A 20,807-nucleotide genomic window follows, 5' to 3' on the forward strand; every position below is an offset into this window, starting at 1 on the left:
TCACTTTGTTTCATTTTTGGGAAAATAACTGTTAAAAATTCAAATCTAAATAACCGCTCTTTGTCAGTCATTTTTTCAAGTAAAAATAGTGTTGTATTTTTAAAAAAAGCAGTCAACTCTGATTTCAAAGACTAGTACAGTTGAGTGCCACTGCCTTAATTTGTGCGAAAGCACCAGTAATTTCACTCACCATTGCTTTTGCACCATTAGAGAAAATATCAATACAGTGAAAAAGACAGAAAAGATTATAGTATTATTAGAAAAATAGTTTTATGCATACAATTTAGGTGTATGACTATATTATATTCATACCCTGATAGTGTCCCAAATGCTTTTTGGAGTACATGAGAGTTGAAGGTATGAAATTCAAATGATAGACGTGTATGTAATACTGATGAAGGAAATAGGCATTCTCTTCCACAGAATCAAATGGTTATTTTTAAAAAGTCTACACAATTATTCAAAACATCAAATAGAAGGAAATTAATTTCTTTAAATATCTTCTTACTTCAAATTCTATTTCCTTAACTTTCTTTAAGTGACCTTTAGTAGAAATAATCCTTTTATGTTGGGAAGAAATAACTTAATTAGTTAGCCTTGAGCAAGAAATATTTTCTTCTTAATAATTTCAAAAATTGTAAATTAGTGTTTATTAATGTAGACTATTATACAATATCAGTATAGAAGGATATAAAGAATAAATAAAATTTTCTCCTTTCTTTGTCTCTGCTGACCTTATTGCACATCCCACAGACAATCACTGTTGATACTCTGTTGTTTATGCAACACATTCCTATGCATATTTTAGTTTAAAAAAATTATATTTTTAAAAATACAAATGTGTTATGCAACTTTCTTTTTTTTTCAAAAAACACTTAGTACAGACTATATCCCATTCTTGGGGATAAAATTTTTGTTTACTTTGTTCACTAACCTCTAGAATCTAGAACAGCACATAAAATGTCCTCAATAAATATTTGTTAAATAAATGAATTTGTTTTTTTCATCAGTTTGAGGGCTCTCTGCATAATATTCCTAGCTATCAATAAATAATACTTTGTTTATACATTCATCTATTGATAAACATTTGGTTTCTTCTTAATTTCTCACTTTTAAATAGTACTAACAGTTGGAAAGATGGGTAGAAGAGTGTTTTGGGCAGTGTGAGTAGTGTGGGTAAGACACAGCAGCATGAGAGAGAAATAACTTTTCTGGAGATTTTTATGTTTTCAGTGAAAATAGTGGTGTATGTGTATGTGCATTTGTAGTTGGGGTTGGTGGGTGCTAAATTTGGTTGTCAAAAGTTAGATGAACTGAGATGGGCAAGTAAGGGCAAAATCATGAAGTGCTATGTATATCATGTTGGAAAGTCTGGACTTTATTAGTGGAGAACCTTTGAAGAGTTTAAACTGGGGGAGTGACATGATCGTATCTACCATGACTGAATTTCCAACTTTCCAGAGATTGGGATAAAGTGACATTTTCTAGTCAATGAAAGTGTCTGTGATTATTGAAATTTATTAAACAGGATAAAATAAATCATAATATCTCTATATTATGCAACTTTTGTTCATTCTTAAGACTCTAAAATATATTTTAATATAGACATTATATGATTATAATGGCAAGTATTTATTGAGTGCTCACTATGTGAAGGCAACTGTTCTAAGTGCTTCATATGTATTAACTTGCATTAACTCACTTGATCTATACAGCACTCTATCACTATTCCAGTTTTACACAAGATAAAACAAGACCAAAGTTACTGCTCTAGGAAGTGGCATAAGCGAAGATTTTAAACTGAGAAATCTGGCTCCAGAACCCATGCTCTTAAACACTTCACCATACTTATTCCTCAGTCTGATTATTATTAAAATGTGCAAACAAAACTCACTAAATTTACATATGAAACTGTAACAAATCAAAGAATTAAAAGTTGTATTTCCTCATTTACAGAATGATGTCAGTTCACCTTCTATATTCTGTTTTTATTCCAATAGAGGTTTTTGTAAATATAAAGAGATAAAAATGTATTCTGTGAATTAGTGAGTTTGTTGGCCAAACTGACATTAGTTATAATATAAAGAAATTGACCTTTATAATGCAGAATACCCTTAAAATTAACAAAAATATAATATCTGAAAAGTTAATGCTAGTTGTACATTACACATAATATTAACCTAATAAATGTATATATACAACAAGCGTACATTTGCCATGCTCAGTAACATAAGTGTTTTTTCCTCATGCTACCAAAATATTAATGATCTTTACAAGCATAGTAAAAATTGAATGACTTCCATACATTTTTAATATTGCAGAGAGCCCACACTAAAGGAATGTTTCTAGCATTGTAACCCAAACTAGAAGTATCCTTATAGGTTATCTAGTTCAACCTCTCATATTACAGGTAGGTAAATGGAAGTCCAGAGAATTACTTGTACAAGGTGGCAAAATTGAAACTAGAACCTAGATCTCCTGACTTACATTCCAGAAATCTTCCACTCTGTAACTTCATAGGTAATGAAATATTTTATGTACTTTAATAGCTCTTATTACACAACTTATAAGATGAGCATAGTACTATTTTTTGAGCTTAATTTTTTTCTACTTCTCTGTGATTTTCTATATACCAACAAATGCTTAGTAACTATATACTTACGTGATTTTTCTGGCCTCATTTTGGCTGTTAAATCTTCGTAACTCTGCATTTCTATTTTTCTACACTCTCAGTATGCCATTGATTTTTTAAAATTATAATTTCTTGTTATTTTGATACCATGTTTCCGAAGAACTTAGACTACCATATTTTACATAAGCTCTTACTCTTATTAAAAGGAAATTAGGATCTGGGGAACCCCTTGAGCACTCAAGTTTTCAAATACATGAGCAAATGAAATGCAAGGATTCTTGTGGCCCATATGTCAGTGGTTAAATTTGATCAGTGATGGGCACTGAAGACTTTCAAAGTCCAGATGTAACTGTTTTCTCTATAGAAGATCCCGATTTGCTATTTCTGAAAAAATGTCATTTAAACTATGGTTAACCTCCCTAAACTAGCACATATGGAAACTCATATGCTGGTTCTATCGTGAAATTCTTAGTATCATTAGACAAGTTGTGTTTCATAAAATACTTTACTATAAATTGCTTCTGTTATTAGACGAGCATTTCATTGTTAGATTACATGTTAGACATGGGAAATTAAAGTGCTGAATTAAGTACAGAATCAATGTTGCTTCTTAAGTGAACTGAGGAAAATGATGACTAAAATCAACTGTCTACCAAGAGAGATTTAAAGTGCATTATTTCCCTTGATTTTTTTTAAAAAAGAGGAAGCATGCTATAGCAAAAGGAGTTCTGAACTGAGAATTAGGACTTCTGGGTTCTAGTCCTAACTCTGCCACTAGCTAATTAGCTATCTGACATCAGGCATGTCACTTTCCCCTCTGACTTTCAGCTTTCTTATTTGTCAAACGGGGTTTGAATGATCTCTTTGACTCTTCACAACATTGATTTTCTGAGTGTATAATTGTTTGAATAAGTATACTTTTAAAAAGACAATTAAATTTAGTTTTTAATAGATAAGATAGATTTTTTTTTTAAAAAATCACCTCCAGATATAGATTAATCACAGTTGAACCAGGGGTCAGAAATATAGTAGAGAACAAATAAGCTGGACTGATTAGGGAAAGTAAAGCTTTTTTTTTTCTGTCTTTCTTTTTCTCTCTTAATGTTTCTCTTCCTCCCTAAAAAGCTCAGTTATGCAGTGACCTTTGTAACAATTGTTGAAGTTCACATTGGAAAACACTTTTGGAACTGTATAGATACACACATACCAGGCATACTATACCCACCACGCCCCCACATGTCCTCTCCCTTCCTCCAGGTCTCCAGTTCTTCAGTTTATAGGATCAATCTGGGACTCTAGGTTGGAAAAATAAGCACACTGTTGCTTTAATACTAATGAGCACCATGAAATTCAGAGATACGAAAATTTATTCTCAGATATTAGCTTAGAAGAATTGGATGTTTTGAAGTTGAAAGGGAAATAGGTTTGAAGTTAGAGTTTAAATTTTGGGTCAATCATGTATCCTCTTTGTATGTTTCATCATTTGTAAATCGGTGGTGGTGATAACAGCTACCTAAAAAGTGGTGTTTTTTTTTTAATTGACAATAAAATGATATGTATTTCTTGTGTACAATTTGATGTTTTGAAGTATATATACATTGTGGATGGACTAAATCTAGTTAATTAATGTATGCATTGCCTCATATAAACTTTTTGATATAAGGTTTTAGGCTAAGTCCATTTTTTGATATTTTTTTCACTTTACTAATTCAGAGAAAATAGGCTAAGATGAGAAGCTTAATACTGAAAATTACTTACTTTGTATTTTTATCTTGGTAGAGTTGCAACGCTGGTAGAATTTCTACCACGGTTTTTTACTTTATGTTGATAATAACGTGAATGATAGTAACAATAGTATCACCTCACTGTTGCTTATGATCTCTGCCTTATAATTATTTGGGTTGACAAAGAGAATTCTTCTTGACTCTAAGTGTTCTAAGCTGCTCTTGATTGCTCAATTAATTTGAACCAACGGAGGGAACGGAAGTGTATCTTTAGGCAGTCCTTGATTACCTGTGCTCTTAGTTGTACAGATAACTCCAACAGCAGCTACTTCAGATGTTTATATTTAGCTCATGAATGGATTTGAGTGTTAATCTCTGATATAACCACATCTGATGTTTGGGGAACTCTTGTCTTTAGTTTGTTTTGTTGATAATTAAACCTTGAAAGTGTTTTGTCTGAATTCAAAGCATATTACCTGGAAGAAATATATTGGCCAAAACTCTCACTTGCAACGTGAATCTTCGTGGGAGAGTCTTGTTTGTTTCATTCATCTCCTTGCCATGTAGAAGACTGCTGTAATGCTTGAGTTACTTTTTCTCCTTCTCTTTTTTTCCTGCCATGAGTTTATTAATTCACTCTTTGCTTAAAGAAGAATGTCAGTCAGAAAGCTAAATTTTTATAAAAATGGTAACAGTTATTGTTTGACTGAATTTGGTTCCAAAGAAAAGAAACCTGAAAGGCACCAAACCTATATTCAGTTACATTGGGTTGTAGTGACTTAATCACTTGCCTTTGGATTTTTGCCATCTTCAGAATTCTTAATTGATGCTCATTTTAGTATTTCAGATTTTTCTCCTTTCTTTGAAACCCTGATTGTACTACCTCTTCTGTGGCTTTTATTACTATTTACTAACAGTTACAACTTTACTCAGAGATTCCTATAAAGCAGTGCCTGAAACCTCCACGAATGGAAGAATCTTTTTTTCCCCAGTCATGTCATAGATTTTCTTTGTATTTTCGTGTTTGCTTGTTTTCACAGTGCCATTTTATCTTCATCTGGTTTAGATTCATTGGTTTTAAAATTACAAATAGTCTTTAGTAATTAACTGTATTAAATACATTTATTTCTGGGTTAGGCTAAGAATTGTATTTCATTTATAGCCTTCCAATTCCTTCATTTTTAAAATGCCATTCTTGGAAACTTCTAGTTAGAACTGACTAGATATAAGCTTGAAAATTATAGAACTCAAGTGTAGTTCAGTTCTGGAGGGATAGGTGGTTTTCTTTCGTGCTCCTACTCATTTGATTGGGGAATTATTTTTTACTGTTAGTGAGAAATTGGGTAAACCACGTTGCTACTAATTTTCTAGAAACTTAATTATAGAATCTCTTGAATAAATTGTAGACTGTAGATTTTCTAATACTATCTTGTTGAATGGGGAAAAATACTTTTTTTCATGGAATTTATTCAGCAGTCATTGGTTCCATGGTTTTTGTTGAATTGGAAGTCTTATCTAGATTTTCAAAAATTTGATTGAATTTTCTGCTTAGAATAACATGGGAAAGTTTTTGCTTTTTGATTTTTATGCTACATAGGACATTCTATTAGTCTTCCTTTACAATAAAATTCATTACATCTTCATTATGTATATATTGATAACATGGTCTTAGAATCTTCAGAAGCAAATGAAAAATTTTCATTGGTTTATGTTTTTGTGTGTGTATTTTCATCATATAGGAGTCGAACATATGCTTAATATCAAAATTAAAATTCATAAATGTGCTATAAAATTTAGATATTTTAATGCTGTCATTTTTTACATAGGCATTTTTCTGTTATTTAGTTAATTAGTAGTGAAACTATAAGTTTGTCTCTTCTAAAATGGGAAAAATTGGAATGATCTTAATATTTCCTTAATTGGGAGTCACTTTTCATGAAAAATAAATTTACTATTTCTATGAATTTTAAATTAAAAATCTCTCTTAAAAATACCTTGCAAATAAGGAGCATTTGAACAAACTTTATAAAACCAAGATTTTAGAACCTATACATTGTTAGGTTTACTTTAGTGAGTTATATCTAGCTATGTATAGGTATTTATATAATATATACATTTATATATTTGTTTATTATGATTTTCTACATATTTTAAATAGTGATGAATTGAGCCTAATTATCCTAAAGAATAGTGCCATTCATATTTCAGGCTTGCCAGCTACATAAATTTATTCCAGGAAATTTTTATGACATTTAAAAATCAACTATAGGGTTCTATTTATGTAATATTACCTTGTCAGAAACTGACATTAAATGAGAATAAGTTATGATTGGGTATTCATATATCCTGGCTTACCTGGTATTGTCCTGGTTTCTATACCTGTGTTCTTGACATAATAATTAACGGCACTTCCTTTCATTTAAAATGTCGTAGGTTGGATGATGTATTTTATGAAGGACTTCACATGATGGAATCCTTAAAGGGTTTTTTTGTTTTGTTTTTTTGTTTTTTTGAGATGGAGTCTCACTTTGTCATCGAAGCTGGAGTGCAGTGGCACCGTGTCAGCTCACTGCAACCTCCATCTCCTGGGTTCAAGCAATTCTCCTGCCTCAGCCTCCCTAGTAGCTGGGATTACAGGCACCCATGACCATGCCCGGCTAGTTTTTTTATATATATATTTTTAGTAGAGACGGGGTTTCAACATGTTGGCCAGACTGGTCTCGAACTCCTGACCTCAGGTGATCCACCTGCCTTGGCCTCCCAAAGTGCTGGGATTATAGGCAGGAGCCATCGCACCCAGCCTGTATTTTTTTTTAAGACCTACTATATGTCTGGAACTGTTATAGGTTTGGAGAACCAGCTAAGAGTAAATAAACTAATATAAAAATGATGTAATCAAGTAATTTAGAAGATTTTATATATTATTGTTGCCGAAAACGTGATCAAGTAGATTTTCTTTGTCAAAGAACATAACATTTTTTTCATCAGTGCATGATAATTGAGTACTTTTGGAATCACAACACTTTAAACATTTAGACAGGATCCTATTAACATTTTAGAAAGAGATTAAGAGATATTCTATAGATGTGTCAGTATGAGGGAAAGAATGCATTGTTTTTATAACGTCAATGAGCACTTTAAACACTTTCCACTCTGTTTTAAACCTTTAAGTGTAAAAGAAAGTAGCTGTGAATACCCACCTAATTAAAAATTTTTTTGAGAAGTAGATCAGGATTCTCAAATGGGGTTGCTGAGAGCTTGTAAAAACATATTCAGTATACCTATCCATTTCTTAAACTGTAGAAAGTGAGTCAGCTAGCCAAAATCTTCTTGGCTAGTAAGGGTGTACAAAATACAGAGTGAGAAGATTTGAGTAGGAGGCAGATTTAAAAACTGAGAAACCTGATATCTGGACCAACTAATAGTGACACAGGGTCATTCTTCCAACTTTGAAATTCAACTAAAGAATGGCTTTTTTCATCTAAAGTATAACTTCTGAAAACATTCTCCTACAAAAGCTTTGGTGGCATTATAGAAGGTGAACTAATTTATCAATCATCTGTGACTCTGTGGGCAGTTATTTCTTTGGGCAATTAAGAATTAGAACCTGTTTTCTGATACCAGTGTCTTGACATATAATTTAATTTTATTGGAAGAAGGTGATGTTAGAAAGAGTTAATACAATGATGTAAATTCTTATGAAGTGTTTCTTGTAAAATTGCTTAGTTTGTATAATTTATTTGGTCCTATCTAGTTGATTCTGCCTTCTAAATTATAGTTTGTGTTACTAGAATTGTTTGTTTGACTTTTTCATACAATTCAAAATTGAATTTCTAGATGTAATATTTTCTGAATAGAGAATTTTCAAATCTGTTGATGGAGACTTAGTTCCCTGAGCCATCAGACTTCTTTTACTGTTCACAGACCTTAAATAACATTAAATTGTAATTATCCTAAATATAAATTAGTGTGCCTTTTAATATCACTGTATCTCCCAACAATGTATTTTAATGTTTTAAAATACAGGAAGAGGTCTTGAAGGCTTGTGAAGTCATTATCTTAAACTAGTTAACTTTTATTTTTATTTCTCTTTTTTGCAGAAACGTTTATAGTTTACTGAAAAGAGGCTGGGGCTGGGGATTCCGACCAACTGGCTTACATGGCTCTATTGATTACAAGCTAACAAGCTGTGTGATCTTGGACATATTTTTAACCTTCCTCAGCATCATTTTCCCAAGTTTGTTGCAATAGAGAAAAAATGCGAAATGCTAATCCTAGCACACAGAAAGTATTTGGACTATCATTTGTGCTAAAAAAAAAAAAAAAGTGTTTATTGAGTGTTTCTTTATTTCAAATTCTTTATCTCTTGTCTTCTCATTAGATTTGATTTTCTACCACTTGTGCAACAGTGGGAATGGCCGGTGAGTTCAGTTACTTACAATGGTTACCAAAGTAGAATTAACTCAGATATGGCTCAAATACTCCTGTAGTTCAAAGCAATTCTTTCTGGTTTGTTAATTTATTTGGCTGCCTATCACCAACTATTCTGAGAACTAATTATTTAGAGTTGGTTTTAGTTCATTTCAGATTTACTGAGCATAAAATCAGTAGTAGGCACTGTAGTCGTGTTTGTGCCTTGTCATAGAGATGCATGTGACACAGATCCTCCTCTTAAGGAGCTGACATGTAGGAAGTATACGTTGTGGCCTATCATTTGTTCTTCCTCTCCACGAGTTTTCTCTACAGAATTATGAGTAGCACTAGAGTAGATTCTTACCTAATTCAAAGCAAAGGCTTTGAACTTGGGTAGGGAGCCACGAGAGTCCAGTAGGGAAAATATCCTTGAGATCTGTGTTTGCTGCCTCTACAATTCTCTAGGACCATTGATGCTATAATAATTTTTTTTTACAAGCAGTGATCTTTTTAAACATTACCTTTAAATTCAAGTTTTGTGATGATCTCATCACCTTTTCAGATGTTTGCCTCTTCAAAAGGCAATGTCCACCGCTGCTGAGATTGTTTTTAAGTACTACCAATTGTGGTATTTTATTCCTTATGAGGCTCGTATTTTAATGTATTTTTTTCCTTCTTGTCTCAGGATTACATATCCAGGTTTTGCTTTCAAGATAAAAAATTGAAAAACCTTTATTTTTATTGATCTGAAAGTTCTAAAACCGTGAGCATTTTAAAGTTACATTAGAAAATGAGTTTTATAAGCTTCTTCTTAAACTCAATTTGTAATCTACAATTATTGCATAAAGTGATTTTACATCTTTAAAAATCTTGAATTGGCTGGCACTTTGGGAGGCCAAGGTGGGCAGATCACCTGAGGCCAGGAGTTCGAGACCAGTCTGGCCAACATGGTGAAACCACATCTCTACTAAAAATGCAAAAAAAAAAAAAAATTAGCCAGGTGTGGTGGCAGGCACCTGTAATCCCAGCTACTCAGGAGGCTGATGCAGGAGAATCGCTTGAACCAGGAGGTGGAGGCTGCAGTGAGCCGAGATCACACCACTGCACTCCAGCCTGGGCAACAGAGTGAGACTCCATCTCAAAAAAAAAAAAAAAAAACCAAAAAACAAAAAACAAACAAACTAAAAAAAAAGCCAAAGGACCAGTCAAATCAGTAAATCAGTCTGTTGGGGAAAGCCAAATTTCTACCATTTGAGAGTCCAGGTCCAGATGTCCAGTGGAATGAAAATTAGGAAACAAGGTAGAAGTCTGAGCACCAGTGAACTTGGAGGAAACAGGATCAGAGTGAGAAAAAAAAGAAAAATAGTATGACAGTGAGTATGGAAGAGGAGAGTAAATTAGATGACTACAAGCAGTGTTGGATATTTGTGACTTGGACTGAAAGGTCACAGGACATTGTACTAGTTGCTGGGCCATTTTAAAGAAAATAGAGTTTCATAGATACTTCCCTAGAGAAGTGCTTTCACTTTAGAAAACATTATATTTAGGAAATGTTATATTCCAACAAAACAAAACATCCTTAAAAATGGATTATAAGGAAAATCTCAGATGCTTTTGTCTGTTGGGTAAAGTAATTTTGAGAAGGTAGGACATTCAGGAATTCCATTCTCCATTTATCATAGTGGTAAAGAGGACAGAATCTGTCACCAGATTGCTGATTTTGAATCTCAGATGTATTATTTAATAGCTAAGGATTTGGGCAAGCTGATTTACCTTTGCATGCTTCAGTTTCCTTGTCTTCAAAGTGGAGGTAACAGTATGACCTACTTCATAGGACTGTTGTGAAGAATAGATAACTTAATATATAAAGCTTTTCCCAGTGCAAAGCAATTGCAGTATAAGTTTAAGCTATTATTATTGTATGAAGGGGCATGGTGGGCTAGGACAGAGATTCCCTTGATTTCCTCTAGGCAAATTGTAAATACACTCTAGAAATGGGCACAGTATATGGTGTGTTTGTATGGGTAACTGTCCCAAGCCTTAGTTGTATCTGGGAGGTTTCTCAAATCATACTAGACTCACTTCCTAGACTTCTCCACATACCTTTCTCTTGGCTAGAACCTGGCAGCCTCAGCCTACAGACACACTGCACCCGGGGCAGCAGCACTCTGGACTCATGCAAATATTTGAGTGTATTTCTCATTCTTTCATGGGTGTTGTAAATATTGTATCTGGAATGCTGGAGAATGCCAGAGAATGCCAGAGAATGTTGGAGTCTGCATAATCACTGTATTTGGGCTTGAAACCAGGAAGCCATATGCTATTTGGGAAGAGAAGGGTTGGGGAATAAACATACAGAGAATCTGGTCTGCCAGGCTTGCTGCTAATTTCCGGAGTAATTCAGGCATGCCACTTAATATCAAGATCTGTTTTCACATCCATAAGATGTCAAAGTTCAATTTACTTACCTCTTTGGTTATCTGATTGCTAGCCAAGCTCTTGCCTTATTTTGTAAACAAAGCCTTAACTGAGAAGTTGTGTATTTCTTCATTCCTTTTAGTTGCATATTCTCTTAGCTGTACATAGCATTAGGATTCTTGGTACCTCAGAATATGGCTCCTAACTTTTAGAAATTCCCTAACTATGTATTCTAAGTGTGAGATGAGGGAAGATACCTCTCCCTTAGACTCCAGACTCCCTTGGATTAAAAATTAGAAGATGTGAATTCAGATTCACTTAAATGCTCCATGATTTGGTCAAATTATTTTATCTCTCAATAGCTTAGTTTTTCATCTGTAAAATGAAAATAACAATGCAACCTTTAGGATGAGGATTAAGATAACAACAAGAATTTTAAAGAAAATGCCTTGTTAATAAAGTCTTTTTTTCTTACTCCTTCCCTTCCTCTCCTGACTCATGGAGCTTCTACAGAAAGAGCCAATCCTGCAATACTTGGCGGTGATATTGACACAAATGATTTAATTGTTTTTCCCCTTTAGAGGACAAAAGAATTTCATGTTTCTGAAAGGCCAGAAGTTACTAGTTTTATGTGTAGGTTATGGAGATGTAGCCAGTGACTGGCGGTCACCCACAGAAAACAGTAATGTAAAGACAGTCTGTCTTATATTGAAGGAGAGATGCTTCAGAATACCTTCATTTCCAGATCCAAAAAGGATGGGCTTATAAAGCACAATGTGTTTTAAAAGCCCAGCTGTGAAGTTGGGAGCCTAGATGGCAGGATTCCATGGATTGTTCTTGCTCTGTTAGGATTTGCAACATGAATAGACCTCAGTTGATCCAGGAATAGATTTCCTTTTGCAGCCAGGAGGAGGGGAAGTAGGAGACTTGAGTGTGCCTGGTATAGGAGAGTTTGATCTTAATTTAGGAAATACCTGAGTATTTTTGCCTTGTTTGTACACTGTAGATTCTAATGACATTTTAAATGTGAATATCAAGAAGGAAATTCTCATACAATCAGTGAAAAAGAAAACAACAACAGTAACAAACAGCCTATACCTCAACTCATGAGGCACGCTTCCTGTGAAGTGGTCCCTAAGTGATTCCTACGAGCACAATTGCTGCATTTATTAAACTTTTTATTTACTGAGCAATGGACAGTAGCATATGGGAGCAATGACAATAGCTGACTGATGAGAAAACAAAGAAATTCCAGTATTCTGCTGTTTTGAAAAAAGTCATTCAGAATTTAGTCATATTGGTTCAGCTGTTGTAACCAAAGACTGATAAGATAATAGAGGTCTTTGTGATGGTTTTGTACTGAAATCCTTTATCTTTATGATGCACTGGGGCCTTTTAGTGTGGAAAGCTTTTAAAACTGCTATTGGATTCAAAACTCAAATTAGCTGCTGGTATGCTGGGACAGGGGTTCCTTTCTCAGGCAGTCACCACAAAGTAACTTTTATCAGGGGACCTTCTGATAGATTGTTAGTCTCTTCAGCTTACCCTGTTTATTTTTTGTTGACTTTTTGCTGCTATGTTTTGTGACATTTAAAAGAAGGCTGTATCCAAAAAGGCCAATGCTAAATGATGGACTGAGCTTGTAAGTGGAGACATCATAGTCCATCAGATGTGTGAGGAGGCTGCAGTGTAAAGATGCAGCAGTTTTCCCAGGTTATCTGTGGGCAGAAAAGAGCCATGCAGCTTTCTTTTATGACTAGCATTGTATTTTGGCTTTCTTCTAAAATGATATCCATTAAAAAAATTAGAACTGACCGGGGAATTGATTCTTAAGAGCTTTTGTTTTCAACTTAATTTATAATCTTTCTGGATTGTTGACTGAGTTCCTTGATTGATGTTGCTTTGGAATTACTGCTAAGTGCTTTAATCTTTCTAGGATTGATGTGAAAAAGTGTCTGTTCATCAGAACTCCACTCCAGTGTCAGTGCCACCCCTACCCACTACTCTAAACACAGACATTTGTTAGTTACCCAGGTTTCTTGTAATTTCCTTGTTAAGTCCGATTAAGTTTATTAATGTGTGCATTGATCTAATACAGGAGAATGACTAGGTTTAAGTCTCATTTTAAATTCCCCAGGACATGTTTCTAGAGAATGCCATTTGTTGGCTATTAATTTTATTTGGCTTGGTATTTTAACACCATTGCCCTTCATTTCTTTCTTTCTTTCTTTTTTTTTTTTTTTTTTTAAAAAAAAACAGGATCTCACCCTGTGGCCCAGACTGTAGTGCAGTGATGCAGTCATAGCTCACTGCAGCGTCAACCTCCTGGCCTCAAGAGATTCTGCCACCTTATCCTCCCAAATTGCTAGGATTGCAATTGTGAGCTACCATGCCTAGCCCATTTTATTAGAGATAAAAAGGATGTGGAGCAATGCACAAAATTTAATTTAGCTGTTCTTGTACTCATTTTCTCTCTTTTCCTCTCTTAACTCTTTTTCTCTTTCTCCATTGCAGTGTCATTTCTCGATTTTCTCATTAGAAAAACTTAGTTGTTATCACATAGCAGTGACTCCCTTTCAGAGGATACCTATTTAATGAATGACCTGTGTAAGATTTTTATATTGTAAAAGTTCTACGTATGGGAATACTATGGAAGGGGTGAGGTAAATCTCCATTTAGTAAAGTGCTCTGCAAGTTGCCTGCTTAATCCGGATCTGGTCTTCAGTGACTTCCCAATGACCAGTCTTATTTCTAGCACCACTGATTTTGATTACATATATATCATAAGGGCAAAATTAGCAGACTGTGGTGCTAACTTTTGTGAACTGATGTAAAAAAAGGCTTTTAAATAAATTTTAAACTTAATTTTTTATTTCTATTTTTCATGCTACATCAATAAGAGAATTGTCTTATTTATCTTATTTTACCTAAATTCTCATCGTTTTGAGGTTTTGAATCTTCTCTGTGGCTTTAGGCCTGGGGACAGGTAGTAGTAGTTTGTAAAGTTAAAAAAAATAGTAATTTCACTTATTTTTTTCAAGTTCTTCAGATTGTGACCAAAAAAGGCTAGAGGGCTGATTTTGAAACTGTTATAATGAAAGATGGTATTTGAAAACTTTTGATGGGGGAAATTGCCATCATATTTATATTTTGAAAAGTGTTTCCTTATTTATGCACTATTGACTTCCTATTGAGACTCAAAATTTTAAGTACAACTGGTAAAGAATTCAATGGATCAAATTCAGTAAATCTGAAGTCACTGGAATAAAGGCCCCTAAGAAAAAAAAAATGTGTCAATTTTAAAGGTCTTTCCTAACTGAAGACCATTTTGTGATAGAGCCAAAGGTTAATAAAATCAGTAGTGAATGTAGCAATTTTACAGATAAGCTATTCACAACAAGTGTAGTTACTTGAATAAAAAGCTAATTCAGTTCTAAAATGCCACATGCAGTAGCAGTGAATAGCTGCTTTTAGGTGCTTTCTGGAGGAGGATAAAATACAGAATCACGGCACTCTTCTCTTCCAGCGTCCCTGGCTGCCTGTAAATTGCTGTGAATGGGGCTGTGGGCTGACAGGCTCTATTAAGACAAACTGCCTTTCTCATCGGAGAGATAAAATAAATCAGGTGTTTAGTCAAATTAAAATACTTCAGCTGGAGCAGGCCCTGGGGAGCACTGATCCACCTGACTAATCTGAGAGAAACTCAAGACAGATGTGGTTTGGGTATAAAGACGACCCTATGGAACGAAAAAAAAAAAAAAAGAAAGAAAGAAAGAAAAGAAAAAGAAAAAAAAAACCCTGCTGCACTGTCTTTGGAGTTGGAGAATAGATATGGTTTATAGTAGAATGTCAGGCGCACACTGTGTGTGATATTGGATAAAAGCAGGCATGCTGACTTGTAGAGAAGTTGTGTACAGAAGTGCTTTTGCTGGCTCCCTTTTTGTGGTTTATGAAACTACCTCTGTTTTTATGTGGGAGGCAGAAGACTATTTTCTGACAGTGCTTTTTAGAGAATCATTTTAAGATAGCTTGAAGGACATGAAACAGATGATGTTAGGTAGCTCCTGATGACCTCTGCTGGCCTGGGCAGATCATCAGAAGTTGGTTTACTTTTTTTCCAAGTTGATTTTATCAAACCTCCAAACATGATTTAGGACTTGATTTTTCTCTTCTTTCTTTTTGAGAGATAGTCTCTTCCACCCAGGCTGGAGTGCAGTGGCACAATCATGGCTCACGGCAGTCTTGAACTCCTGAGCTCGAGTAATCCTCCTGCCTCAGTCTCCTGTGTAGCTGGGACTACAGGTGTGTGCTACTATGCTCAGCTTATTTTTACAAAAAATTTTTGAAGAGACAGGTTCTTACTATGTTGCCCAAGTAGGTCTCAAACTCTGGGCTTCAAGCAATCCCCCACCTCAGCCTCTCAAAGTGTTGGGATTACAGACGTGAGTCTCTGCACCTGGCCAATATACTATTTTCTATATAGAGTTAATGCATAAGAACATTCTAAGGTCTTTTGCCATCTTTAACAAAACTTGACTATATTTTGGTTGCCCCTTTATGTCCCATAATTATCTGTTCTTTCAGCAACTCTGACAGTTGTAGTTCCTTTGCCATGGCAAAGTTTCATGTTTAATTTTTTTAAGATAAAAAAACTTGTATTCACAGGTTGGATGGTCAATGTGATTTAGACTTGATGTTATTTTTATTACAGTGGCATAAACACATGCTGTTAATTAAAACAGAAAAATCCAGCATCATAGGTCTTAAATGCTTGGCTTTAACCCATTATAGCCGAAAAAATACAGTGGGTACAGAACAGATAAATGCATCCCCCTCCCACCCCCACGCACACACACAAATTAATCTGCACATTTTGAATATAAGCTATTGTATGGTGTAAATTGTTTTTTCCCTAATTTGAGCCTCAAGGGCTACTTGGCTATATATATGATCCCCAATACAGGGGGAATTTCAGATTTGTCACACGACTATGTTTCACTCCAACTTCATTTTTAATGCCACTATTCAAAATATATACATTAAAAAATCTGCGGATGTTCAAGTTCCTTATGTAAGTTGGCCTGGTATTTGCATATAACCCATGCATATTCTTTCACATACTTCATATCATCTCTAGATTACTTATAACACATAATACAATGTAAATACTGTGTGAATAGTTGTTATATTATATTGTTTTATTTGTATTATTTTTTATTGTGTTGTTATTGTTTTTAAAAATATTTTCAACTTGAGGTTGGCTGAGTCTGTGGTTGGTTGAATCGGCGGATGTGCAACCTATAGATAGTGGGAGTTGACTGTATGTACTCCTCAAGTTTAAGGAAAAAATAGTGACAGCCTTATATGAGTGTTTAAATTCTCATTTTAAAAATACTGCTTTCTGCATTTTCTTCTTAAAGGTGTATCTTTTAAGTCCAAAGAAAAAATTTAGATGCTGCTGACTGTTTACAATTGGATTCAGCTAAATGGTGTTATTCCATAAATTCAGGTATACTTATATGTATCTATTAACCCTGGAAGCACCAATGCATTTATAAATCTTTTGGTTTCACTGTGAACAGAAGAGGCTAAGAAGTCATTTACATTTTATCTTTAGCCTCTCTGTGCCTATGCAGAGGAGAAAGGGGAATAAGTCGAAGATGGTTGAAAGATTGTTTAAGATGGAAGCAGAGAAACTTTTCCAGTTTTTATTGGGGAATCTAAATACTAGATCCAACTCTTGTATTGGTCCTTGCCCAAGATTTCCTGTGTAAGCTCTTCTTTAGTAACAAAAAATTATAGTACAGTAACTATCACTATATCCAATAAACTTCTCAAGTTATAGCATATAGACAGGTATTACAGTAAAATTACATGTATGTTAGAATATTGCACAACATATAGATAATAAAATGTATATACATCCCATCTATCTCATATCTTTCCAATCTATTCACCACACTGCAACCAAAATGACCATATCATTCATTTCTTAAAATACTTTAGTGATTAGGAATCATTCTTAGAATAAATATGTAGATCATCACACATGGTCTATAAGGTGCTAATGGTTTGCCCTCTTACTAGCTCTCCAGCCTAATCTAATGCTCTATTCCTGTTTATTTTCCTTGCTCAAGTTTCACTACTTTCAATTTCTGGAACACACCAAACTGCTCTCCACCCCCAATATATATGTATACACACACACACACACACACACACACACACACACACACACACACACACGCGCGGCCTTTGCCTATAGTGTTTTCTCCTTTGGATAAGCTCCTTGACCACCAACCACCCTCTTGCAACCGTTTCTTCAGTTGTAGTTTCTTTGTCATTGCAGTTTAATGTTTTCTGGAAAGCTCCTTCAAACCATGCTCCAACTCTTTGTCTAATTAACTCCTACTTATCCTTCTGTAAATTTGTTGCTTTTTCAGATTACTTTCCCTGAACTTGGGCACCCAAATTTGGTTAAACTCCCACAGAACATTTGTCTTATTTGAAATTCCTATGTAGTTGTAGTTTACACTTACATGTTTGATTACATGACTAAGGTGTCTCTTCAATTTTTTTTTTTTTTTTTTGAGATGGAGTCTTACTCTGTCACCCAGACTGGAATGCAGTGGCGTGGCCTCAGCTCACTGCAACCTCTGCTTCCCAGGTTCAAGCGATTCTCCTGCCTCAGCCTCCCAAGTAGCTGGGACTACAGGTACCCGCCACTATGCCCAGCTAAATTTTGTATTTTTAGTAGAGATGGGGTTTCACCATATTGGTCAGGCTAGTGTTGAACTCCTGACCTCAGGCGATCCACCCGCCTCGGCCTCCCAAAGTGCTAGGATGACAGACATGAGCCACCATGCCCGGCCTGTCTCTTCAAATTTTCAACTACAAACTACCTAAAAATAGGGACTGTGTCTGCTTTTACTTGCCACGCTGTCCTTAGTTCTCGATATAGTACCTAACACATAGTTGCAATTCAGGAAATATTTATTGAATTAAAAATTTATTCAATATGTAAATTTTAAAAATCTCATTCTTGTGTTGTATTTTCTCATTCCTGTATATATTAATGAAAACATTAGTAGAACTTTTCGTCCTTTTCAAGAAATCTTATGGATCTTATGATTCTTTTTGGGAATCTACTTTTGTATTTTGGAAGTTCTAGATCAATAAATTCTTCCTTTTACCAAGATGAAATTCCCATGGCTGAAGTAAAAACCCATTTTCTTTTAATAAATTCCAGGATCTAGAAAGAGTAGCTGGCCACTAGCCTTGATACAGTATTTGTTTCCTTATTAGTGGAATACACTTTCTAACAACTTTATTTTTTCTTTAATTTTGATTTTAGGCCATCGTTCAGCTCAGTAAATCTGAGGATATAAGAGATACTGACAGCTCTTTTTTTTTTTTTTTTTTGGACCCAAGTTGATATTAAGAATCCCAAGATACTCCTAAATGTGGTAGCTTCTCTGTTGACATCAGTTCTACCTTTCAGAAATCATATACTAACAAGTGCTAGCCTGCATCCTCTGAAGTTTCTCTTTCTCCTTTGGGCTACTTTAAAAATAAGGCCGCTCATAATTAGAATATTTTCTCAGATCGTAATGGTGCTTTCTTAGTAGGAATGAGGGAGTTTCATAAGGAGGTTGGAAGTCTCTCCTGCACACACAAAAATTGGCAATCTTTGTCCCCTTTGACAGCTGGTGGCATTTTTCTGAAAAGCTTTCAAATCACAGATCATTTCTTCATAATGAAATCTGTGTGGCTCAGATACAGTGGGTTGAAATTCTTATCTTATGCTGCGGTAAAATGCTCTAATTTAGATTCACAAAAGGATTCTGTACCCTTTACTTAGGAGAGCTGTGCAATTTGCCCATAAAAAGACTGTTCAGCACCATTAGTGCATACCATAAGTGTTCAGCGACATCATATTCATTAAACAGCATATCCTTATGCATAACCTTTTCAACCTTGAATGTGTTTTTTTCTCTTTGAAAAATGATAAATGACAAAGGGGTGATAGAGCCCCCCCAAGCAACACTGTTGCCTTTACAGATGAACTTGGGAATTTTAGCTTGATCCTTTCTCAGGAAAAAAAAAAAAAAATCACATTCAATTTTGTCTCACCTGAGGCAGTTTTAATTCTCTCTGTAGAATTTTCTCTGTGGCCAGGAGATTGACTCCTAACTTCTAAACTTCAGTGACAGATGTTTATACAATAGAAAATTTTGTGAGGGCAAGGATCAGAAACTTCCTCAAGTAACTTTTATTAAGCATGTACTATGTCTTAGATACTGTTAGTCACTAAGCTTAGAGGTGATTATAGAATATTACAATCTATAGTTTCTGATCTTTTGTGTTAAATACCATGGATTTCCTAGCTTGATCAGATAGATTGGGGGCAAAAAGGAGAGAATGGGGATAAGTCTGCTTTTTTTTTTTTTAGAGCAAGAGGGGAGAGTGAATGAGAATTTTACTAGGGACAAAACTTTTTTCTTGGCAGGAACAATGAGGAACCCCAGCATTCATTCCACTGCTATAATTACTCTCTGGTGTTCCTGCACCCTCAGTGGCCTCCAGTCATTGCCGCAGATCTTTAAATGTCTTAGGATAGTCCCTTTCTAAATTCTGCCCTCCTTTCCCTTATTCGTCCAGGTATTTTTCAAGCTTGTGAGATCTCTTCTTGCTTCCGTCTTAGGTACACCTGAGAGCCTGGCAGAAAAAGAACGGCAGCTCTCCACCATGATTACCCAGCTGATCAGTTTACGGGAGCAGCTTCTGGCAGCGCATGATGAACAGAAAAAACTGGCAGCCTCACAAATTGAGAAACAACGGCAGCAAATGGACCTTGCTCGCCAGCAGCAAGAACAGGTGAGCCCTGCAAAAGGCGCTGACGCACTGGAGATGTGGAATGTGCCAGGCTCAGAGAGTAATCATCACATTGATTGGCTTATTTGTTGTAAGCTTTCCTAAAAAATAAAAATAAAAAATAAGAAAAGATGGGAAAAAAAAGCCTTCTGGAAATCTAGGGTCTTCAAGAATATTGAGGGAATATGTGTACAAAAAAAGGCATCATAGAAACTGGGCATAACTAAAATGATACATTGTTTCAGGTTTGGATTTGACTAATGACTTGGGGATGCTTATTCATACAGACATCACATATAATCCCTCTGTAGCTTCACTATGAGTAAGTGACTTTTCTCTGGGCCTTATTTTCCTTATCCAGAAAAAGGGGGTTCTGTTCCAGAAAAACTTTGGGAATCTTTTAGTTCATTGGTCCAATGATTTTCTACAGGTTTAAAGTCCAAAGAGGTGACCATACATTTCAGATTTCCCCAGATAGCCCTGGTATAGTGCCTGTTTTCTAGAGTAAAAATACCCTGCCTCCTTTTACTTGTGAAAGTTTTCTTGGTTTGGATGATACATTACATGGTCACTATCTATAGCATAGGTAAGTCATTGAATACAAATTAGTACATGGTTCCTAAAAGTATTTGACTTGATTGACTTAGAAGTGAGAATGAAGAAAAAAAAAAGCAAAGTTTAAATGTATATCTTTTAAAAATAAATCACTTTCCCAAATGTTTTTTCTTGTCTCTTAAGAGTACATT

At 34.9% G+C, this 20,807-nt stretch overlaps 1 protein-coding gene across 38 annotated transcripts in view; it reads left to right on the forward strand.

Annotated features, from left to right (window-relative positions):
* The window catches only part of LOC105486943 (SRY-box transcription factor 6), an 806,217-nt gene that overhangs the window by 558,099 nt on the left and 227,311 nt on the right, over window positions 1-20,807 (forward strand). For all 38 annotated transcript variants that reach the window (XM_024794517.2, XM_071075039.1, XM_071075037.1 and 35 more), the window contains one exon: window positions 19,892-20,064. In XM_024794517.2, the coding sequence (XP_024650285.2) occupies window positions 19,892-20,064 (173 nt within the window). The remainder of the gene's footprint in view (window positions 1-19,891; window positions 20,065-20,807) is intronic.

The sequence above is a fragment of the Macaca nemestrina genome, chromosome 12, assembly GCF_043159975.1.
Source record: "Macaca nemestrina isolate mMacNem1 chromosome 12, mMacNem.hap1, whole genome shotgun sequence".
Classification (NCBI taxonomy): domain Eukaryota; kingdom Metazoa; phylum Chordata; class Mammalia; order Primates; family Cercopithecidae; genus Macaca; species Macaca nemestrina.